This window comes from Onthophagus taurus, chromosome 3, assembly GCF_036711975.1.
Source record: "Onthophagus taurus isolate NC chromosome 3, IU_Otau_3.0, whole genome shotgun sequence".
Lineage (NCBI taxonomy): Eukaryota > Metazoa > Arthropoda > Insecta > Coleoptera > Scarabaeidae > Onthophagus > Onthophagus taurus.
In genome coordinates this window covers 10,908,052-10,932,760 of record NC_091968.1, presented here as the reverse complement: position 1 = coordinate 10,932,760, position 24,709 = coordinate 10,908,052, and the positions used below count along the sequence as shown (strand labels likewise).

Below are 24,709 nucleotides of genomic sequence, written 5' to 3'. Positions count from 1 at the left end.
TAAAAGCGTTGGAGGGGTTTCTTTATGATATTTTTAGATTTTTTGGGCATATTGCCCGGTCAAATCATTTCCGTCCATGTGTTAAGGTAATTATCTAAACTATTTCAATGCCAATTTCGTCTATTATAGTTAAAACACCTGTTTGATTATAAATTTTTTGATAAAAAAGATAAAAAATTATTTAAATTTCCGGAGGTTAGTTTAAAAGAACAGTTCAATTTTTGCGTTTAACCCGAAAAGATGGTTAACAAAAACGATCATTCAAAAGAATCTTTTATTGTTATGGATTCGATGAGGAAGTAAGTAATTTTTTTTTAATATTAATTATTTTAAATCATTTTTTTTTAGAAAAAAATTATTTTGTGATGTAACTTTAATAAGTAAAAACGTTGAAATTCAAGCCCACAAAGTCATTTTGGCTTCTTGTTCCGAGTTTTTCTATAAAGCCTTTATTAAAATGGGTCAAAATAATCGCTTAAAATTAGAAGACATCGACCCAGAGGCTTTATTATTATTAATCAACTTCATTTACACATCCCAAATCGAAATTACACTCACAAATGTGCAAGTAATGTTATTATTGTCTCAGTACTCTTAGTTTCACTAAAAAAATGATTTTTTTAGAATGTGTTAATTGGGGCTAACATTTTAGAACTAAAAACCATCAAAAATATTTGTTGTAAACTCTTAGAAAAACATCTCCACCCGGAAACCGCGCTTTTAATATTATCCATAGCTCGTATTCAAGATTGTAAAGAATTATTTAAGAAGAGCGAGGACTTTATTGATAAAAATTTCAAGTAATTAATTTTTCGTTTCAAAATTATTTAAATGTACTCATTTTATGTTTGATTGGTTGCCTAAACAAGCAAATTTAAATCTATCAATTTAAAATTTATCAATTTTTCTTTTATTAATGTTAATATACTATGCTATTTCGGTTTCTGGCTACACATCACACAGTATATGTTAAGCAGTCTCTGACTCGTCGTTGCAAAATCGACAAGTTTGAACCTCAGCTTAAATAATTTTATTTCTAAGTATGCAACCAATATCACACTGAATATATATGAATACGCAACTGGCGTATTGCAATATCAATACTATGATATAGGTTGCATACTGGCAACGATGACGTCGGGTACGGTAACTTAGAGAACAGAAAACCTTCGGTATTATACGTGATGTCGCAGCGAGACCATTCATTAGACTTTTAACCACATAAACTGGCCAAAATAAAAATTTGAAAATTCAGATTTAAGTATATTGAATTGTAATTGAATGCTTAATATTAGTACTAGAAAGAGTTAAAATTGATAACAATAACGAAAATAATATTTACACAAATCAAGAAATTCTTAATTTATTTTTTATACATGGAAAGCACGACAAAGTTCGTAGTAGAACTTGCGGAATATTTAACAAAAGCTATTAACATTTACTTCAGATGACAAAAAATTAGTATAAAAAGCTAGAAACAAGATACAATACATGCGCGAAATTCCGTTCGCATTCAAGCAGTGTGTTATACGTGAACAAACACCCTCAAGTGTTGCTCTTCGTACTTCTTGAGGAGAGAGACTGTCGAATGCTGCTCGCACGCGTGCTTGTAATTCCTCCCTCGTGTTTACCGGTGTCTGGTAGACCTGATCATTTATACGTCCCCAAAGGTAGAAGTCCACAGGCGTCAAATATGGAGATCTTGCCGGCCAGTTCCATGGTCAAAATCACCTTATCCACCTGTTTTCGAACATTGAGGTGAGCTCTTGGGATACTTCCTGGGTGCAATAGGCCGGAGCTCCATCCAGTTCAACCAACAGCTTCTTCTCAAGATCAAATACAGGTTGTTAAGAAAATCTTTTTTTTTAAATTTATTTATGGCTTTGCGGGATCCTAGCTCATCAGCCTCTATATTATAGTTATGTAATATTCACCAATACATCAGATCGCAAGATTAGACCTCGCCAAAAATTCATATACAGGGTGTCGGCTTCCCTAAGGAGCTACACCCCTCCAAAAATGGCGGAAAATTTTGCTTTAATTTTGTTTTCTCAAAAACCATAAACGCTAGGAAAATGATATTTGGGGAATATGTTTAACTCATAATAGGGCACGTTTTGACCCTATTTGTACTTTCAACCTACTCTTCTAAACTACTAAACGTAACCACCCCCTTTGCATTTTTGCGAAATTTTTTTTTATGCAGATGATAAATACATTAGAAAAATTTTACATAGATAGATGAAAGTATTCTAAAACTTTTTTGTCTCTCTGAAATTTTTCCAAAAACGACTAATTTTTGAGAAAAAAAAATAGTAAAGCAAACACTGCCCGTTAAACAACGGGGTTGTCGATCAAGAGTTGGAATTAATTTTGAATGAAAAAATGTTAGTAGGCTTTGCAATCTTTGTCAAAAATATTTTGACGTTTAAATGTCAGTTTTTCTTACTATTATTATTGTTTTTCAAATTAATTTTTGAATAAAGTTCTATCGCATTTACACTCGCTCACTCGACGTTTCAAAATTTTAAATAAAACAATAATAAAGTAAGAAAACCACTGATATTTAAACGTCAAAAATATTTCTGACAAAGATTGCAAAGCCTACCAAGATTTTTTCATTAAAAATTCATTCCAACTTTCGATTAACAACCCTACAGTTTAACAGTCAGTGTTTGCTTAATTATTTTTTTTTCGCAGAAATTATTAATTTTTAGAAGAACATCAGAGAGACAAAAAAGTTTTAGAATAGTTTTATCTATCTAACTGAAATTTTTCCAATGTATTTATCATCTTCATAAAAAAAATCTAGGCATAAATTGAACGGGGGTGGTTACGTTTAATAGTTTAGAAGGGTAGATTGAAAGTGCAAATAGGGTCAAAACGTGCCCTATTATGAGTTAAACATATTCCCCAAATTTCATTTTCCTAGCGTTTATGGTTTTTGAGAAAAAAAATTAAACAAAAATTTTCCGCCATTTTTGGAGGGGTGTAGCTCCTTAGGGGAGCCGAAGTCGCCCATGGTTCATATATCAAAGTACCCTTAAAATTCGCTAAAGAATCACCTAAAAGGCATTGAACAGGTTACAACTCAATACATGAACGATGTTAATAGGCAAAACAAAACCACTGGCAAGCAACGCATTAATAAATCTTGGGCGGTATTTCTCATGAATCATTGCAACTCAACAATATGTGATTCAGATCCGCAAATTCTGCTCCACATTCACAGGTCGAAGATGACAAAATCTTAATCTTATACAAGTGAGATTGAAAACGACCATGGCCAAATTTCAGTCGTGCGATAGTAGCTGAAAACCTGCGAGACACCTCAACACCCATGTACCACTGCCGGAACAAGACAGTAGGATGTATAACGGCATATTGTGTTATTCTTTTATTATAGTATGCTCTCCAGTGTGAAATCCATCCCTCTCTCTCTTCTTTATTTCTGTAGAGGGAAAGAACTTCTCCAGGGTGGAGTCCCACGTCAATGCGCTCACCATCCTGTATCGCCTCCTTAGCTAATACGTCAACTAGTTCGTTGTGAGTTATACCGCTATGTGCTTTCACCCATATAAATGTGCATGAAATTTCTTGTTCTGACAATGTCACAAGAGTGGATACAATGTCCAATACGCAAGGGTGGAGTAGTATAATGTTTTTTGTGTTTTAAAGCCATCAACACACTTTGAGAATCGGAGAATATTGACACGACAGAGCAACGGACTGACAAAACATACTGCAGGGCCTCAAGGATTGCATATGCTTCCGCAGAGAAAATGCTACTATGAGGATCCAACTTTAATTTTATTTACCCACTGCTAGGTACTAAGAGGGCACAACCGCAACAGTCCGATGTCGTAGACGTATCTGTGTAAATAATCAAGCTATCTTTAATTTCACTCATTAACTAATTGAATATTCCTTTATTGTGTAATGTGTTATCACTAAAATGAGGGAGTATAACATGTATCGGTTGAATATAATCAAAATATCGAATGGCTGGGAGTATACCGATTGGTAACTTTAATTTTAGGAGATACACCCAACACGGACGTACGTATAAGTATACTTGTGTGTGTGAATATGCGCGCGGAGTATGTTTGTGGGAGGGGAATCGCAAGAGTAGTGGATCGGAGAGCAGTCAGTCGTTTGACATCGTTCAATGATAAGAAATATTATAAAAATAATAACTAATATAATAAATGAAATTCAAATAAGACAAAGCAAATTCTTAATTCTAAAAATAAAAACAATTCGTAAGTAACTGAAATAAACTTTGTAAAACAACAAATAAACCACCATTCTGTGCTAAACAATAGCCCAATCTATCGTAAAAAGTTCGCCTTACATTCGCTAGTATATCGGGACTAATATCCTGTATACAATTGCGAATTTTTGTTTGTAAGTCATCCAGATTGGTTGTCCTTTCTTCATCAAAACCATAAATTTTCGATTTTAAATATCCCCATAGAAAAAAATCATTGGGGGCTAAATCTGGTGATCTAGGCGGCCAAGTTAACGTTCCGCAAATAGATATTACACGATTTGGAAATTGTGCGTTAAGATACTCTTTAACTTGCCGGCTGTTGTGAGCCGGGCAACCATCTTGTTGGAACCAGATACTTCAAAATTCAACATTGTCTAATTGTTGAAGCGATGGGATTACGTCATTTTGCAAAATGTTTAAATACTAATGACCATTTAAATTTCCTTCTATGAAAAAAGGACCGATAATATGGTCACCTACTAAGCCAGCCCAAACATTTAATTTTTGGGGATATTGTGTACGAGCCGCATAAACTTTGTGTTCATTGTCACGACTCCAATATCGAGCAACGCTGGGATTATGCCGACCATGCAAAGGAAATGTAAATTCATCGGTAAATAAAATGTTTTTTATAAAATCAACATTTCCGTTGGCCATTTCCATCATAGTAAAGCAAAATTCCGCCCTTGTAATATTATCGTTCTCGCAGAGTTCCTGACTTTTTTGTACCTTGTACGACCTGTACCCGAGTTTCTTTAATGTTTTTAGGACGGCAACATGGCTGATAGCAAACGTCTCCGCAACTTGTCTGCTTGACTGATTTTTATTGCGTTCAACATCAGCACATATCATCGTATCACGTAACTCATCTCTTTTACCCCTTCGTAATTTGTGTTTCTGTGGAGACACACATCCATGTCGCTCAAAGTTTTTAATAATATTTGAAATTGTTCGGCGACTAGGAATTGATCTGTTTTCATAGGCCACAGGAAACAAATTAATTATTTGGGCTACAGAATTGCCACCATAAAACCATTTTATAATCTGTACCTTTTCCGCTACAGTAAACAACATCTTAGTTTTTTTTTGCTAGGGTTAACTGCAAAGCGATGCGACCAACTTCGCCTCTCAACAATCTATGAACGATTCAATTTGTGCATTACCCCTACGCTTGTTTATCCCCCACTTAACGACACCGAATATACACACACACGTATACTTATACGTACGTCCGTGTTGGGTGTATCTCCTAAAATTAAAGTTACCAATCGGTAGATCGACGCAGTACCCTGTGCAGGTTTGGGAAGAACTGTTTGTAAGCAACAACAAGGGGAGGTAAAGATTTCCTTCTACAAAACCGAGCGGTCACTATACTGTAAGTAATACGGTAATACTGTAAGTCTATGGATGTTCCTCGGGAGAACACTATTCGATGAAACATTTAGTTTAAGGAGTTATTTAAATGCCAGTACTTTTCTTCGTAAAAAAAGAAGTAGTTCGACCGCCACAACATTCAAAGCTTCCACCGGACTGGAATTCATGGCGCCCAAAACTATACGCAAAGCTTTACTCTTTTGCATTACCAAATATACTACAACCAAAATCCAAATGTGATCTAATACAGTTTCTATAAAAGCCGCGTGCCACGTGAATATCAGCCCACCATTTAACTTTCACAAATACCCGAAAAACATTCAAAAACCTTTCACATTTTTACACCCAGGTAACGGACGCAATTGTGGATTGGATAACTAAAAGAACCAAGCCTTATACTTCCCAAGGCCAAATTTCTGTGTCTTGCAAAATAGATCATTGCAGATTTTTGTTCCGCTAAAATCATTCTATTGTTGTTAATCCAGTTACCCAACACATGAACCGAACCATTCAGGTTACTGTGTAATTCTGAAAGGTAATTCATAAATTTTTTCTTCTGAAATGTCAGAGCAAGTATTGGAAATGTTACTGTGATAAATAATACCGCTGTGAGATGTAATAAATTTCTCCACAATTTCTGTAGTGGATAGATAAATACATATACGGTTGTTTGATACTCTAGAAGTAAAAATGATGTTTTTTGGCCCAATTAAATCCCCCAAACTAATAACGTAATCGTTTTTTTGAAACTCATCAACCGAATCAAACAATAAACCTTGCTCTCTTGAAGGAAAACTATAGGGTTTAGTCTTTATAACGTTAGCAAAAGATTGAACATTGGCAATAGAACCATTATTTGGCAAATCGGTAACTGATCTGTTTAAGTCGACATCTGCAGGAGTGCCTTCCGGAACGAAAGCATCCTGAGATTCGGCAACTACGGAGGACATAGCGTCACACATCATCAAAGCTCGGATATTTCGGTACCGTCTCAGTAGCGTCGACAGCGCAGAACCTATGGGGCACGATTGTAAATGCACTCCGACCACCCGATATACCGTTCCGATCGCTCACACATCTACAAGCACGCTAGGCCTGCATTTATCCGTTTTGCGTTCCGAGTATTCATTTAATATCCTTGTTATCTTCGTTAAAGCCATTTATTTTTATGAATTAGAATTGTACGAATGTTTCAGTTTTTATAATTTCAAACCGATTGATTATTTTATTTAATTATCATCAAATATTTTCTTGATTTTTGTTAATTAGAAGTGCCTTGTTGTTTTAGGTTTTGTAGTTTAAAACTACTTCTATTAAGAGTTAATTTTTTGATTTTCATTAACTGAATTACCATATTCAGCCCTATTGTTTTAGTTCTTATAATTTATTTCAATGGCACACTTAATAGCGACTTTTGGCGATACGTTCACATTAATTGACGATAATGTAGAATTTTGCAACTGCTGTTCGGAAAATATCGTGTTTCTTGCAAAGCGGCAGAAATTGCAGGTGCATATAGATACCAAAAAACATCAGCAAAACATGAAGGGACCATCGAGCAAAGAATTTTTTGAAGACATTTGCCAAGCTTTTGTATCGACTCTTTCAAAGCTCAATAATCCGGGCGAGAACTTCCTGATGAATCCACAATTAGAAAACTGTACCTTTTACCTGAATATGATAAAACCATTGCAACAATAAAAGATAATATATCTGATACTTACATATGGGTAAACGAGACAACAGATATTAAAGGTAGATGTGTGGTCAACGTAGTGGTAGGTATTTTGGATCCTCAGAGACATTATCGGCCCTATTTAGTGTCGACGGAATTCAGAAATACCGTAAACGCAGAGGTCATATTTGAGATTATTAAAAAAGCTATTTTGAAAGTGTCCAATTCTCCGGAAAAAGTATTACTTTTTGTATCTGATGCTGCAGCTGTGATGCTCAAAACCGGAAAGCTTTTACAGCAACTGTTTTCCAATGCATTACATTTAACATGTTTATCCCACGGATGGGAAACCTTACACAATGATCTCAAGTTTATTTACGAAAATTTTAAACAAATACCAGAAACGCTACAGTTTTTAGAAAGACAGAATATTGAACTTGCTACGTCGATTTTTAAAATTGAGAGACTTTTGAACCAATTAAAAAATGTAGATGCGGATTTTACTACAAAATTGCAGCATAAAATTCATGCAGTAATTTCACGCAATCCCGATTATAATATTTTAAAAGAAATTGCAACCAATTCATTTTCCAACCAAGAAATATCTTCTAAATATGGCCCGTTAGTTCCAGCATTTAAATTTGCGCCAGTTACCAGTTGTGATGTCGAAAGAATATTTTCTAGATTTAAAGACATTTTAACACCCAAACGGTCGTCATTTTCTGAAGTAAATTTAGAAAAAGTCATTATTATTCAATCATTTCACCAAATAGGAACTGAGTGTCGAGAAAAATTATGATAAAATATATAATTACTTGCTTATTTAACGTTAATACAGACCCTTGCTAACGCGCGCCTATGGATTACCATGACAACGCTGCAAACCAGAGAACTCGGGACCTTGGCTATGCGTCGCTCGTTAATAACGCAACATTCGTCAACTGGTCGACTGGACTTAGGTACCGAAGAATCCGAGCTCTACTCATCATCGAGCAACATGGACAGCCGTAGAGGCGTAGGAGTTATGAGGACAGAACGTCCCTGCCAACCGGTCCGAAAGCGTGCCAGACCAGTCGGCGTTCAATGGTGTGTCGCGAAAAGAGCGGAAAAATCCCAATAATAAATAGCAAGACAAACTTATACAGAAGCAAAATAAAAATTACCTCAAGCCACTTACTCGTTGTGATACATAAGGATACACAGGAAAAAATATAGAGTAAAAATCAACTCTAAAACATGGTTCAGATCGGTCCAATTTATTTAGAGTTATTTTTTTGCACTATATAGTGTAGGTGAATAGATTAAAAATTTACACTAAATAGTGAGAAGATGGTGTTTATTAAATAGTGTAAAATCGTTACTCTATAACAGTGTATTATATGTAATCTAACTAGATGTTGTCGTGACTCTAATTAGATACATTTCTAATCTAATCAGTGTAAATTATTAAAAATTCGCTCTAATTTTACTCTATTAATTGATGAAATATCACTAAATAGTGTGTATCTTACACTTATTAGTGTTAATTTTTAATAGGAAGTGGAGTATTTTTAGGGAAGTTTTACGTTTGTAATAAAAATCAAAATTATAAAATATTTGTTTTTATTTTTACTTGTAATATATTGTTATAACTTAAATTTAAAAAAATTAAATTCTGTTTATATACATATAACATATATAATACTTAATTCATTTTAAAGTTTCCACCGAGTCACCATCAAAACTGCATCTAATGAGTCTTCTATAAGTTTCCTATTTGTATAGTTACACCAAGTTGCACATTTTTACCAATCTTCACAAGGAACTTGTCTGTAAAATCTTCCGGAAGTTCCACTAATTTCACATCATGAATGTTTTATTTTGGCAAACATAATTAAAATAAAAATAATCGTTCTTTCTGTCTATTTCGCGTAAATCAGGTCTCGAGACGCTATCGAGTTCCGACTCGTTTAGTAGATGACCGTTAAATTTTAGCTGTATCACACCACATGTTGATCACGTGGTATCAACGAGTAATCCCGAGCAAAATCGTGCGGTGCCTACGAAGTACCCGAAGGAAAAGTACACGTCTAGTGTAAAATTTAATGTTTTATATATTACATAACTTCACTAACATAAGTAAAAAAGAACTCTCCTTCAGGGAACTGTAAAAACTACTCTATTAAGTGAATAATATATGAACTCTATATTAATATTAAATATAGTGTACATTAGAGTTATTTTTACCATGTGATATTACAATTTTTACTCTAATTCTTTTTACCAACTACTCTAAAATTTTTACACGACACAATTTTTTCCTGTGTACATACCCCTTACGAAGAGAAAACAAAAATCTAATAAGCGATAACGAAGTACGATGATTTTAAACGCCAATAAGCGGAGCACAAAGAAACATGTGCTTACTCGCCAATGGTATAAAACCGTACTGTCAAGAAAATCTTCTACCACAGTACGTAATCTTCAAGACACTCTGCACTGAACACCTACTGATTCGCAGATCTTCTTTGGCAGCTCGAGTGGAGGCGTTAGGATTAGCCTCGAAATAAGCCAAAGTATTCGCTTCATTATCTACTACATATCTTGGTCGGTTTAACACGGGATTAATTCGTCCAAAATGCAAAAAAATTGCTTCTATTCTTTTGACTTAACCTTTTGTCGTCGAAGGTAAATGTGGATAGTTTTCATTAAACATTCTGCAAGTTCTACTAAGAACTTTGTCGCACTTTCCGTGCATAAAAAATAAATTAAATGTGTTAAAATTTCCTAACTTTGATGGCCTGTATCTTTGGAATTTGAAGACTTTTACTAATTTTTTTACATGAATCGTCATCATTTTCACTCTAGTATATGTGGTTAAATTTGTTCCCCGAGTCACCGAAACACTCTGTATAAATACTAGGCTGTAAGCGATTATTCCGAAATGTTTCTCTACATGATTCGTTGTAGGGTAAGTTAAACATCGATCTAGTGACTTTTTTCTGCGCTACAAAAGCCCAGTTGCCAGTTACCCAACATACAATGCCATAATTAAAGTAGGAGTAAACTATACCGTAATATACAGTCTTGACAATTTCAGTATTTCTCTCCGAAGTTTGGAGAATAAGAAGGAAAACGAAGATAGTTTATTAGATAGTACTTTTATGTGATCATTCCAGCTAAAGTGAGCATCCCACCGGATACCGAGAAATTTAATACTACCCACAGATCCAACAGATTATCCCTCAAATCTGCCCAACACACTAAAATCTGGTTTATTAAGTTTGCTGGAAAAATGCATTAGTTTAAATTGCGTTTTCTTACAATTTAATATTAATCCGTTAGCTTCTCACCAATTCAACATTTCATTCGCAACGCTAGTGATTATCATTGACTGCTGGACTGAATCAGCCGTTGTTACAACAGAGCGATCGTCAGCAAATAATTGATTACAATTTTCACAAGATAATGGCACATTATTTATATACAAGATAAACAGCAATGGCCCCAATATGCTTTCTAGTGGGACTCCATATCTAAAAGGGAGAAGGGATGAAATCATTGTACTATTGTTTTCTGACCATTTTACTAATTGTTGTATGCTACTCAGGTAACTTTGAATTCAGGCCAAGGGAGGGCCTCTAATACCGCACCGATTTAATTTTTATAAAAGTAGTTGGTGACATAATGTGTCGAATGCCCAAGGTAAGTGAAAAACAGACCACAGCAGGCAAAGCAAGCATCGAGGCCCTCTACAACCGATGTTTAGAAATCCAAAATGGCGTCCTGCGTGGACTTATTAGTCCTGAATCCAAATTGATGATTGTTAATTAAGTTACACTTACTCACAAACACATCTGGCCGTTTAAAAAACGCTATTTCGAAAATTTTGGATATGGAAGGAAGAACGGCGGCAGGTTTGTAACTGGTTATTAGTGATGGGTCGCCCTTTTTGAAAAGGGGGATTACGGAGGCTATCTTAAGTTCGCATGGGAACTCCCCACTTATAAACGATTCAAAACCCAATCAAAACTATTAACGTATCAGTCACAACGTGGGACACTTTGTCTAGTAAGGAACAAGGTATTTCATCGTAGCCGCTCGAATGCTTGACAGATATAGATTTAATTATGGTAGCGACTTCTAGTAGTGTAACGAGAGTCATGAAAAGTGAGCGATCGTTATTTCCTATGTTGTTCAGTGCATCAGAAACATTTATAACCGAGCAGTGTACCAACTTTTCAACAGAATTGATAAAAAAAATATTGAAATGTTCAGCAATATCAGTAGGATCTGTGACCTCAGAACCATTTTCATCAACAAAGGTATTCATCGTTGCGTCTGTTTTAACGAAGGAATGTGACTTCGACTTATTGTCGGCTTTTAAACATAACTTATTATAATACACTTTTTTGGAACCTCTATAGACTTTAGATGATATTTCAAGCGATCTTTATACGATCTCTTAGATAAGATCTGATTGTTCGCTCGATGGTTCCAAAGATGAAAGGTACTAAGATTGTTTTTTAATATCGCTTGTAATAATATGGAGGTGGTACTTTAGGGGCGCATGGCCGGCCAGGAAGCCTGAGAGCGACCTTAGATCCCCTTTCCTGAGGTATAATAATAATAATCTTTATTCGATGCAAATACATAAGAAATTACAACATGTCACAATGTCATCTAATTAGAATGTGATATTGACATACAAAACAAAAACAAGAAAAAAGAAAAGAAAAGAAAACAGAATAATTCATTCTATACATCTTTCCAGAAATTAATTTATCCTGTATATTGGGTTTTGCGCTAGGTAATTCTTAACGAATGAGTTCATTCTTCTAGAAGGCAATTGTCTAACTGACTGTGGTAAGTGATTGTAGAAATTTGTGCCCCAATATTCGGAGTTGTTTTGAGTCTTTACTAGACGGTGGCGTGGAACTCGCAATTCGTACCACCGTCTTATCGGATAATTGTGGATATCTGAATTCTTCGTGAGGTTTGATACGTTTCTTCTTAGTTGCTTTAATGCAGCTGAAGATATACACAGACGGTATGGTGAGAATTTTGTGTATTGCAAAATGTTCTCTACGACTATCTCTACTCTTTAAATTGAGAAGTGCACGAATTGCCCTCTTTTGCAATAGAAACATTTGCTCTGCTGCTGAAGACATGCCCCAGAAAAGAATGCCATACGTTGCTATGCTGTGGAAACTCGCATAATATGTGAGTTTAGCCGCATTTATGGTACTGATACCTCTCATTCTCCGTTCACAGTAAATTGCGCCATTTAGCTTTTTGGCACTACTATCTAAAGGTGTCTCAATAAGAGTGCCCGATTTAAATTTGGTGCCATTTTTTTCTGTGCAAGTGGCAGCCCTGAAATTTGACAGCTGTCATCTACGATTGCTCCAATTATTAATAATGGGGCGCTATACAAAGGAACAACGCGTTATCATTGTGAAAACCCATTACTGGAAGTGCAGAAGTGCACCAAATGTGTCAACAATTCGAAGAGTAATCAATTAATTTTCTTTTCGGCCCATCTCACGAAAACATCGCTGCTGTAAACGAAAGTGTCGTCGAAAATCCGGGAACATCAATTCGGCATCGTTTACAACAACTTCAAATTTCGAGAAGCACCACGCAGCGAATTCTCACGAAGAACCTCCATCTTCATCCCTACAAGGTTCAGCTGACCCAGGAGCTCAAACCAACAGACCACTCACAGCGCCGCCAATTTGTTCAATGGTTGATGGAGCAAAATGAACTGGATGCCGATTTTATGAAAAAAATCATCTTCAACTGGCCACCGAGATCGTGCGATTTGACACCGTGCGACTTCTTCCTCTGGGGTTTTATGAAATCTCACGTCTATGTCAATGCGCCACGGATTATTCCTGAGCTCAAGGGCAAGATAAAACGCGTCATTGGTGAGTTAGAACCGCAACTCTGCAGAAACATCATCGAACATTTCATGAAAAGAGCAAGGATCTGTGTGCAAAGCCGCGGGAGTCATTTACCGGATATTTTATTTCATGCTTAATCGGAACATGTGTGCTTTATAATGCAGTAAAAATATCAAAACTATGCGTTTTATTGCTAAATTAAATCGGACATTCTTATTGAGATACCTTATATATGGGTGTACCATTTGAATTCCTCGTCTAGATACAGATCTAAGAATTTTAGGGATTTATTTTCGGTATTGCTATGTCCGTTGTTGAAGGTAATACATTGCGTCTTTTCTTCGTTTACCGTTAAACCGTTATCATTAAACCATTCTTTTGCAGCGTGCATGGATTTGCTGAAGTTATTTTTATTCGCCCGTTGAAACGATAGTTGTGTCGTCTGCATAGAGGCAAAGGTCTCCATGTGGTATAATGCTCCGCATGTCATTTATGTATATGATAAATAGCAAAAGACCCAATACCGAACCATGAGGAACACCCACTGAAACCTCTGCAGCACTAGATCTTGCTCCACTCACCACCACGATTTGCATCCTAGCATTCAAGTATGACTTCAGAATGTCGTGTGCAACACCCCGAATAACGTAGTAATACAGCTTATCTAGGAGTAGGGCATGGTTTACATTATCAAACGCTTTTGATAGATCAAGTCCTACCAACTCTACAAATTTTCTTTTATCTATTGCTTCCAGTATTTTGTTTACGGTATGATACCTCTATGCTGCGTCTAGAGATTTTTCTTTACGATAGCCGTGTTGATATTTAGTGAAAAGCTTTCTCTTTTCAAAAAAAGTAGAAATTCTATCTAAATGGGTAATAGCCATTCGAATACTTTCGAAGTTACTGGGAGAATAGAAATGGCACTGTAGTTGTCTGGCTTTTCTACATTCCTTTTTTGTGGATGGGAATGATTTTTGCTAACTTCAATTCGTTTGGAAATATTCCATGTTTAAGGCACATGTTAATAAAATACACTAATTGTGTAGATAGACCTTCTATAGTTGTTTTCAAAAAAGCAACTGGCATTCCATAAATGTCTTCAGTTATTTTTGATTTAAAACTTTTCACTATATATCAGTCAGTTTTAGCAAACAGGAACTTTCGTTGCATATTTGTAATATTTGTAATCCATTCATATAATCGTTTCCTTTACGGATATTAACTTTGCTCCCGTTTTTCTGCAGATAGTTGCTGTATACCTCAGCCGTGATGGTTGTATCGCAGTTACTTCTACCTCTTTTTATTTCCTTATTTATTATTTGCCATATTTTTTTTTGTCTGTTTTCAGCTTGACATATCGTTCTTTCATTATGTAGTTTTTGTTCATACATTACTTGTCGTTTTAATTCTCTATTATTATTGTATATTTGGTATGCTTCTTCCGTTCTAGTTTGTTGTGCAATAATTCACAGAATTTGTACGGTGTTAAAGTTGTTTTCTGTAGTTGTATATAATTTTACTTCTTTTCCTTTTCTACTCGAAACAAAGGTTTCTTTATCAGGGCAGCACTTGTCAAAGGTACTTTTCACTTGTCAAACTGCTGTTGGTGTATTTCCAGTACTTTCGGAGAAATAACACTCATTCGAATCTTGTATAACCCTTCGTTTAATAACTTGTTTTGTTTCAGCTTCCTTTTCTTTGTTATACAACTTTAGCTGCTGTGTGTAATGATCTGACACGTGTAAATTAAGTGTTTTTTTGTACACTGTTCATCACTTCAATTAGTAATAATGTGCAAGATGTAGTTCTTGCCATTTCTCTTGATATTTCATAGAAAACGCAATGTAAATTATAACTCTGTAATAAATCTTGCAGTAATATAACTCTTGATTTTTAGTGGCTTATACATTAATGTTGAAGTCCCCTGCAATGAAGACTTTTTTGATATCTATTTCTTTTGTATAAAACCTCTTTTTTTTGTTTTGCGACGGAGTTATCATACTCTTCATTTGTCTGTGACCTGGAAGTTCTTTCCAGCGTGGCCGTTGGGAGGCACTTTGAGACCTTCCAACTATTGATTACCAGTTTTAAGTGGCTTTTTTGTAGTCCTTTTCTGGGGTCAACAATAAAGAGCGTTTTCGCTGCCTCTTTGATCAGCTTTTCCGCCTTTTCATTGCCCTCAATATCTTTAATATGAAAAATGGTTATGTCCGAGCTGAGGGGCAATTTAATGCGGCTATTTGGTCCACTAATGCCCATACCTACTCCGGATCCAACTGTGTTCGAAACATCGGTGTACTAGGCAAGGGGCTCCTCTTTTAAGTTGAGGCTCACCCTTCGTCCAATCATCCCTGCTTCAGAATATGACCTTATACGGCTGGTCGAAATTATATTCTGTTAACTACAATAGATATTAAATTAAAGTGTTTAAGTACAAATTGAATTTATCATTTGTGGTCAAAACACTTAGTTTTGATGAGACAATAATTTCCGTTAAACTTCAGACATTCATTTAGAAGGGAAAAGCACTTTTCTGAACCGAAAAACACATCAAATTAATAGTTAGCACGATCAAAAAGGTATCTCTTTTGGTTTAATAACACATTCTTTGGCAAATTTGATAATTTATACAGATATGCAAGTGACAGTTTTAAAACGCGACTTAATATGGATAGTTGCCGCTAGATAGAGCGCGCAACCATGTAATGAACAATTAAACTTTTTAATTTAAACAACTTATAAATCTTAAAATAAATTAATCACTATATAATTTAAAACAGTTAAAAACTACTTACTTTTTGTTTTGATAAATTATCCCGATTTTCCCGAAGTTAGGTTATATTTCGATTAAAACTTCACTTATTCAGTTAGGGAAAAAAATCTTTTTGCAGAACCTCAAATTACGTTAAATAAATAATTTGTACACTTAAAAAAATATTTTGACGATTCATTTTCGCTTTAATTATAGATTTTTTGGGAAAATTCGATAAATTATAGACTGGTTGTTTTAAAACGTCAAAATACGCTTTAATATGGATATACACCACTAGATGGGGCGAGCAATCATTTATTAAAAATATAAATTTATTAATTTTAAATATAAATAATAATATATTATTTTAAAAAACGTATTTAACGTGTCTTTTTTGGTTTATTTACAAAATTTAATTAAGCACATTACAATTAATATGTTAAAATACGATTGAATGAAATATCGCTAGATGGGGCGAATAACATTAAAAAAAATTATTTTATAACTTCAAATGAATTGAAATTTATCAATGAATAATTAAATAAGAAAAAAACAACACTAATTAATATTTAAATAAATTAATATTCACCATAATTAATTAATAATTATAATTTAAATTTATTTAAACTCTCAATATTGCGCTATTTGGGTTGCATAAGTAACCATTTAATTTATTTATTAAAAATGAGTACATTTTTAAATAATTATTTAAATAATTATTATTAACTTAATAAATAATTAATTCGTTTCAGTACAATTTCTGTGAGTGATGAATTTTTAAAAATGTCTTTCGAACAATTAACTGATTTAATTGGAAGGGATTCAATCGTAGTTTCTTCAGAAGAAAAGATCTACGAATCTGTTTTATTTTGGTTAAAACACGATCTTGAGTCCCGAACTCAACATATAAGCGTTCTGATGAGCCAGGTCCGTTTAAATTTATTATCAAAAGAATATTTGGCTAATAACGTTATAAACGAACCGATTTTAAAAGCTGATTTAAAATGTAAAGACTTAATAATCGAAGCTTTGATATGCGAAAATCTTCCCGGGACAATTAAAACTATTAAATCAACACCGAAACCCCGCGGTAATACATCCGAGGTTCTTTTAATAATGGGTGGATATTCTTTGGAGGCTGAAGGAACCTTTGAATATTACGATATCAAAAAGCAGTCTTGGTCTAAACTTTTTATGATGCCCTTAAGAAAAAGAGGAACGCATTGCGTTCTTGTTAATAACAAAGTTTATGTAATCGGTCGTTGTGATGTAACTCGCCCTATAAATGTTATAACTGAATTCGATTTCGTTACGAATTCATGGCTGGATTCGATTGCGATGATAACTTCCAGAACTTATTATGGAATCGGGGTTTTAAACAATTTTGTTTACGCCGTCGGGGGTTGTAACAGTGAAGGGAGATTAAACTCAGCCGAAAAATTTGATGTTAAAGCAAAAAAATGGGTTTCAATTGCAACAATGTCTAATCGAAGATCTTGCGTATCAATTGGAGTTTTTAACGAATTTTTATGCGCAATTGGTGGTTTTGGGGAACATAATCTCCCGATTAAATCAGTTGAATATTACGATTCTAAAATAGACGTTTGGAAGAAAGGGTGTGAATTAATTTATCCTCGAGGAGGAGCCTCAGTTGTTGTTTTAGACAATCGAATGTTCGTTATCGGTGGTTTTGATGGAAAAAAATGTATTAATTCAGTTGAATATTTTTCAAGTGATGAAGATAAATTTGTTAAAGCAGCTGATTTGAATGTTGCAAGAAGAAATTGTGGGGTTGCTACTATAAATGGATTGATTTATGTTATTGGGGGATCAGATGGAGATAAAGATTTGTCTTCCGTTGAAGTTTATGCTCCAAAAGATGATAAATGGATTTTATTGGAGACGTCCATGAATATTCCGAGGAGTTGTCACGGTGTTATTGTTGTTGATAAGATCTTTTAGGGCCAAAAATAAATGTTTAAATAATTGATGTAAGAGACTCTTGACATTAATACGTGTTAACGATTAAAATCGCGAATAAAAAGTACCTTAGATTAACAAAAATATTCTTTATCATGATGAAAATCAATAATTTGAATTGTTTTTTTTTGTCGATAATAGCTTATATAAACCGTTAAATTAAAAAAAAATTCATTTAACTTCTATTAAGATGTTTTTGGTGATCGCTTTATTTTGTATCCCAGCTATTTTGGGGGCACCCAATTTAAAACCTTTAACACCCGAACAAGGTAAGTTTTAATTATTTATATTAAATTTTTTTTTGTAATATGCTCCGTTTCCCGAGTGTTACCATTAACAACTTGAAAAAGCAACAAATTTATCCAATTTTCATATTTTCGTGTTTTTCTCGATATTGACGCATCTGAGAGCAAAAGTGAAACATAGGAATATTGTTTAGAATAAAATTTGCTACAACTTTTGTTCTAAAAGTTTTTTTATGACATGCTCCGTTTCCCGAGTGTTTCCATTGTGAATTAGTAAAGTAACGAAATTCATCAAATTCTCATATTTTCGTGTTTTCTTCGATATTAACGCATCTGAGAGGAAAAGTACAAGAGAGCAATATTGTTAAGAATACAATTTGCTATAACTTTTGTTCTAAAAGTTTTTTATCACATACGCCATTTCCCGAATGTTACTGTTGAGAACTAGTAAAATAACGAAATTGATCAAATTTTAGTATTTTCGTATTTTTCTCGATATTGACGCATCTGAGAGCAAAAATGCAAGAGAGCAATACTGTTAGGAATACAATTTGCTACAACTTTTGTTCTAAAAGTTCTTTTATGACATACTCCATTTCCCGAATGTTACTGTTGAGAACTAGTAAAATAAAAAAATTCATCAAAATTTAATATTTTCGTATTTTTCTCGATATTGATGCATCTGAGAACGAAAGTACAACAGATCAATATTGTTAAGAATAAAATTTGCTACAAGTTTCGTTCTAAAAGTTCTTTTATGACATGCTCCGTTCTCCAATTGTTACCACTGAGTACTAATAAAATAACGAAATTCATCAAATTTCCATATTTTCGTATTTTTCTAAATATTCACGTATCTGACAGCAAAAATGCAAGAGAGCAATACTGTTAGGAATACAGTTTGCTACAACTTTTGTTCTAAAAGTTTTTTTATGACATATTCCGTTTCCTGAATGTTACTGTTGAGAACTAGTAAAATAACGAAATTCATGAAATTTTAATATTTTCGTATTTTTCTCGATATTGACGCATCTGAGAGCAAAAGTACAAGAGAGCAATATTGTTAAGAATACAATTTGCTATAACTTTTTTTCTAAAAGTTTTTTTATGACATACTCCATTTCCCGAATGTTGCTGTTGAGAACTAGTAAAATAACGAATTTGATCAAATTTTAATATTTTCGTATTTTTCTCGATATTGACGCATCTGAGAGCAAAAATGCAAGAGAGCAATACTGTTAGGAATACAATTTGCTACAACTTTTGTTCTAAAAGTTCTTTTATGACATACTCCATTTCCCGAATGTTACTGTTGAGAACTAGTAAAATAAAAAAATTCATCAAAATTTAATATTTTCGTATTTTTCTCGATATTGATGCATCTGAGAACGAAAGTACAACAGATCAATATTGTTAAGAATAAAATTTGCTACAAGTTTCGTTCTAAAAGTTCTTTTATGATATGCTCCGTTCTCCAATTGTTACCACTGAGTACTAATAAAATAACGAAATTCATCAAATTTCCATATTTTCGTATTTTTCTAAATATTCACGTATCTGACAGCAAAAATGCAAGAGAGCAATACTGTTAGGAATACAGTTTGCTACAACTTTTGTTCTAAAAGTTTTTTTATGACATATTCCGTTTCCCGAATGTTACTGTTGAGAACTAGTAAAATAACGAAATTCATGAAATTTTAATATTTTCGTATTTTTCTCGATATTGACGCATCTGAGAGCAGAAGTGCAAGATAGCAATATTGTTAAGAATAAAATTTGCTACAACTTTTGTTCTAAAAGTTTTTTTTTATGGCATGCCCCGTTACTCGAGTGTTAGCATTGGCACTAATAAAATAACGAAATTGATCAAGTTTTCATATTTTCGCATTTTTCTCGATATTGACGCATCTGAGAGCAAGCATGCAAGAGAGCAATACTGTTAGGAATAAAATTTTCTACAACTCTTGTTCTAAAAGGTTTTTTATGACATGCTTCGTTTCCCGAATGTTACTACTGAGTACAAGTAAAATAACGAAATTCATCAAATTTTCATATTTTCGTATTTTTCTCGATATTGACGCATCTGAGAGCAGAAGTACTAGAGAGCAACGTTGTTAAAGACAAAATTTGCTACAACTTTTGTTCTAAAAGTTTTTTTATGACATGCTTGGTTCCCCCAGTGTTACCATTGAGAACTAGTATAATAACGACATGAATCAAATTTTTATATATTTCTTGACATTCATGCATCTTTGAGCAAAAGTACAAGAGAGCAATACTGTTAAGAATGAAATTTACTACAACTATTGTTCTATAAGTTTTTTTATGACGTGCACCGTTTCCCGAGTGTTACCATTGAGAACTAAAGTTACGAAATTCATCAAATTTTCATATTTTCGTATTTTTCTCGATATTGACGCATCTGAGCGCAAAAGTGAAAGAGAGCAATATTGTTAAGAATACAATTTGCTAGAACTTTTGTTCTAAAAGTTTTTTTATGATATACTCCATTTCCCGAATGTTACTGTTGAGAACTAGTAAAATAGCGAAATTCATAAAATTTTTATATTTTCGTATTTTTGTCAATATTGACGCATCTGAGAGCAAATATACAAGAGAGCAATTGTTAAGAATAATACTTGCTACAACCTTTGTTCTAAAAGTTTTTTATGACACACTCCATTACACGAGTGTTACCATTGAGCACTAGTAAAATAACGAAATTCATCAAATTTTCGTATTTTTCTCAATATTGACGCATCTGAGAGTAAAAAGGCAAGAGAGCAATACTGTTAAGATTAGCATTTGCTACAACTTTTGTTCTCAAAGTTTTTTTATGACATGCTCCGTTTCTCGAATATTACCATTGAGTACTAATAAAATAACGAAATTCATCAAATTTTAATATTTTCGTATTTTTGTCAATATTGACGCATCTGAGAGCAAATGTACAAGAGAGCAATATTGTTAAGAATAATATTTGCTACAGCCTTTGTTCTAAAAGCTTTTATGACGCGCTCCGTTCCCCGAGTGTTACCATTGAGAACTAGTAAAATAGCGAAATTCATCAAATTTTCATATTTTCGTATTTTTCTCGATATTGACGCATCTGACAGCAAAAATACAAGAGAGCAATATTGTTAAGAATAATATTTGCTACAACCTTTGTTCTAAAAGTTTTTTATGACACACTCCATTACACGAGTGTTACCATTGAGCACTAGTAAAATAACGAAATTCATCAAATTTTCATATTTTCGTGTTTTTCTCCATATTGACGCATCTGAGAGTAAAAAGGCAAGAGAGCACTACTGTTAAGATTAGAATTTGCTACAACTTTTGTTCTCAAAGTTTTTTTATGACATGCTCCGTTTCTCGAATATTACCATTGAGTACTAATAAAATAACGAAATTCATCAAATTTTCATATTTTCGTGTTTTTCTCCATATTGACGCATCTGAGAGTAAAAAGGCAAGAGAGCAATACTGTTAAGATTAGAATTTGCTACAACTTTTGTTCTCAAAGTTTTTTTATGACATGCTCCGTTTCTCGAATATTACCATTGAGTACTAATAAAATAACGAAATTCATCAAATTTTCATATTTTCGTATTTTCCTTGATATCTATGCATCTGGGAGCAAAAATGCAAGAAACTAATATTATTAGAAATAAAATTACCTACAACTTTTGTACTAAAAGTTTTTTTGTAACTTTTTCCGATTCCCGTTTGCTAACATTAACATCAACCCGGTTGGATTCTCTCTATAGGGGCTCACATTTATATTTAAATATAATTTTATTGTATTAATTTTTTTTTAAATTAGTTGAAAGGTTAAAAAATTGGACTGAAGATGATAAACAAAATATTTGGGAATTAAGTGGCCAAACCGAAGGGGATATGGTGTTGGATGTTGATCAAAGAAATGGGTTAATCAATGAAAGATATCGTTGGAGTAATAATGAAATTCCATACGTTTTGGATTCTAAATTTGGTAAGAATCACTCCTTTATATTTTAGTTCATTTTTAAATTAATTTATTTTTATTTAGATGATGATGAAGTTGCATGGATTGACAAAGCTTTGGAAGAGTATCAAGAAAAAACTTGTTTAACAGTTAGAAAATTCCAAGCCGGTGACACCGATTATGTTTATGTTACTGTAAATAACTAAAAAAATGTTATTATTCTTTTTATTGTATTAAAATCATTTAAGGGAGAAGACAGCGGTTGTTGGTCGTCTGTGGGACGTCGAGGAAATCGCCAAACTTTAAATCTTCAACGTGGCAAACTCGGGGAAGGTTGTTTTAGAACTGGAACGATCGTGCACGAATTTTTACACGCAGCCGGATTTTACCATCAACAAAGTGCAACCGAACGTGACGATTACGTTGAAATCGTTTGGGAAAACATTCAATCTGGAACCGAAAACAATTTTGCCAAACACGCGGCTGATGTCATCACCAATTTCGGGGAACCTTACGATTATGGTAGCGTTTTACATTATGGTGCTTACGCGTTTTCGAAAAACGGAGAAAAAACTATCATCACTTTAGATCCAGAAGCTGAAATCGGGCAAAGATACGGAATGAGTGAGATCGATGTTAATAAAGTTAATATCATGTATGGATGTGGAAAGAAATAAGAAAATAAAATGTGAAATCTTTATACAATTTATTTTTTTTGTGCAATAGTTTACACATTTTCTTTTGGTAACAAATAAATAGTACGTAAAAAACAGAATTAGTCCATTAATCGATTAGAATTTAAAGATATAGATTTTTAGATTTCGTTTAAAACTGAATAATATATAAAGAAAATAAATTTAAATTAATAATAAGTAAAGTGTTAGTTTTTATTTTTATTTGAGACTAATACTGTGTAATTCTATACGATCGATTAAATTAATTAACTAATTTAATATAAAAAAAATATTTTAAAACAAATTTTAAAGATATCTTTTTTAATTAGAGAGTGAATTGATTAAAATTCTATAAATATAATTATTTCTTAAAAAATAAGTACCTTTTCGACAAAAACTCCAATTTAAAACGATATCTCGCTTTAAATACATCTTGACTAGTTACAAGTTGTTCTTTCTCTCCTAATTTTTCAAAAATAACATCACTTGGTAACCTATTTATTGTGACTATTAATTTTTCTTTTTCTTTTTGAGATTCTTACAGAAAAATAAATTTGAGTATTCTCCTCATAATTTTTTTAAATTTAAAATTTTCCACCTCTAAAAGAACCAAATCTGCCTAAAGAACCACCACTATTCGTGTTATTATTAATTTTAGTAGTACTCGAAGTAGTTGGTTTCATAAAATCTCGATTTGAAGAAGACGAAGAAATAAACGGCTTCATCGGCGGTTTTTGTTGATTAACACTCGAACTTCTCTTTAAATTCACCACCGAAGAAGTTTTATTATTATTATTATTTCCCATCAATTTATTTCCATTTAAGTTTCCCTGAATTTTTCCCGAGTGAAAATTTTTATTATTTAATCCAGATTTTAACGGTAACTTTTTAACTGTATTCGTCGATGTTGAACTATTAATCGAAGTTCTCGAGCTACCGATACTATTTCTCGATGAAGATCTTTGAACTTCATTCAAAATTTTATTTCCGCTCAGATTAATATTTTTTTTGATGTTATTACTTTGAGAGTCGGGTTTTCTTAAACTATTTGTCCTCCTTGGAATAACACTTTTCTTTGAATCTTGACTCAAAACAACCGTTGAGTGCCTCAAAGAATTATTTCGATCAAAAATTGGTCTTTTCGGCTCAATTTTATTTGATATTGGTTTTATCGGGATATTTTTTAATTTTTCTTTTGGTTTAATAACATTGCCTTTTTGATTATGTTTTGATTCCCTTGTTGATGTTAAAACAGCCTCTTTTTCATCGCTAACAGTATCCGGGTCGTAATTAGCTGAGGAAGAGGCGCCTTGGCTCGGACTTTCCGACATTAAACTCAAATTTTCTTCGAAACCTTCATCGTCTTCTTTGGTTTTCCGAGTTGGGTTATTTTTAGTTTCGGCTAAAATTTAAAAAAATTCAATTAAGTTGAGTTAGGTTATGTTCGAAACGTCAACATTATTATTTAGTGTACATAGTCACAAAGGATTAACTCTAGGTAATTCACCATCACTTTCATTCTCTACCTCATCATAATCACTGAAAAACTCTGTAAAGCAACAATTAGTAACATCATACATATAATAGATGGCGTTAGAGTTAGTTTAAAAAGTTGTAGAGATAGCGTTGATAGTTTTGTTATAGCAACCAAAAAGTAAAGTAAAAAGTATTGTTTTCAATATAAATAATATTAAAAGCTGTTCAAGTTACACCGCTGGTTTTTAATTAAAAGATTACGACCACCACATCTGACAGGTTAATGGCCCAGAGTTGCTAAAGAAATAACCGTAAAGTAAAATGGAAGGAAATACCTGTTGTATAAAATTGAAAAATAAAGATAATTGCAGTTTGTGGAAGTTCCAAACAATCAGTTAAAAACGA

At 33.2% G+C, this 24,709-nt stretch overlaps 3 protein-coding genes across 4 annotated transcripts in view; 2 read left to right on the top strand and 1 right to left on the bottom strand.

Annotated features, from left to right (window-relative positions):
* The first annotated feature begins 3 nt into the window (after positions 1 to 3).
* LOC111418978 (ring canal kelch homolog) lies at positions 4 to 18,009 on the top strand. Its single transcript, XM_023051709.2, has 4 exons — positions 4 to 299; positions 349 to 568; positions 625 to 800; positions 16,715 to 18,009. Exons 1-4 carry the CDS (start codon positions 241 to 243, stop codon positions 17,922 to 17,924), a joined length of 1,665 nt encoding a protein of 554 aa, XP_022907477.2. The 5' UTR covers positions 4 to 240; the 3' UTR covers positions 17,925 to 18,009.
* A 46-nt stretch (positions 18,010 to 18,055) lies between these two features.
* On the top strand, positions 18,056 to 22,850 carry LOC111418980 (zinc metalloproteinase nas-13-like). Its single transcript, XM_023051712.2, has 4 exons — positions 18,056 to 18,211; positions 22,014 to 22,181; positions 22,239 to 22,348; positions 22,403 to 22,850. The coding sequence occupies exons 1-4, from the start codon at positions 18,133 to 18,135 to the stop codon at positions 22,829 to 22,831; spliced, it is 786 nt and encodes a 261-aa protein (XP_022907480.1). The 5' UTR covers positions 18,056 to 18,132; the 3' UTR covers positions 22,832 to 22,850.
* LOC111418977 (formin 3) overlaps positions 22,844 to 24,709 on the bottom strand; it is a 70,858-nt gene continuing 68,992 nt past the window's right edge. For both annotated transcript variants that reach the window (XM_023051706.2, XM_023051707.2), the window contains exon 17: positions 22,844 to 24,230. In XM_023051706.2, the coding sequence (XP_022907474.2) occupies positions 23,413 to 24,230 (818 nt within the window). In that variant the 3' untranslated portion in view covers positions 22,844 to 23,412. The remainder of the gene's footprint in view (positions 24,231 to 24,709) is intronic.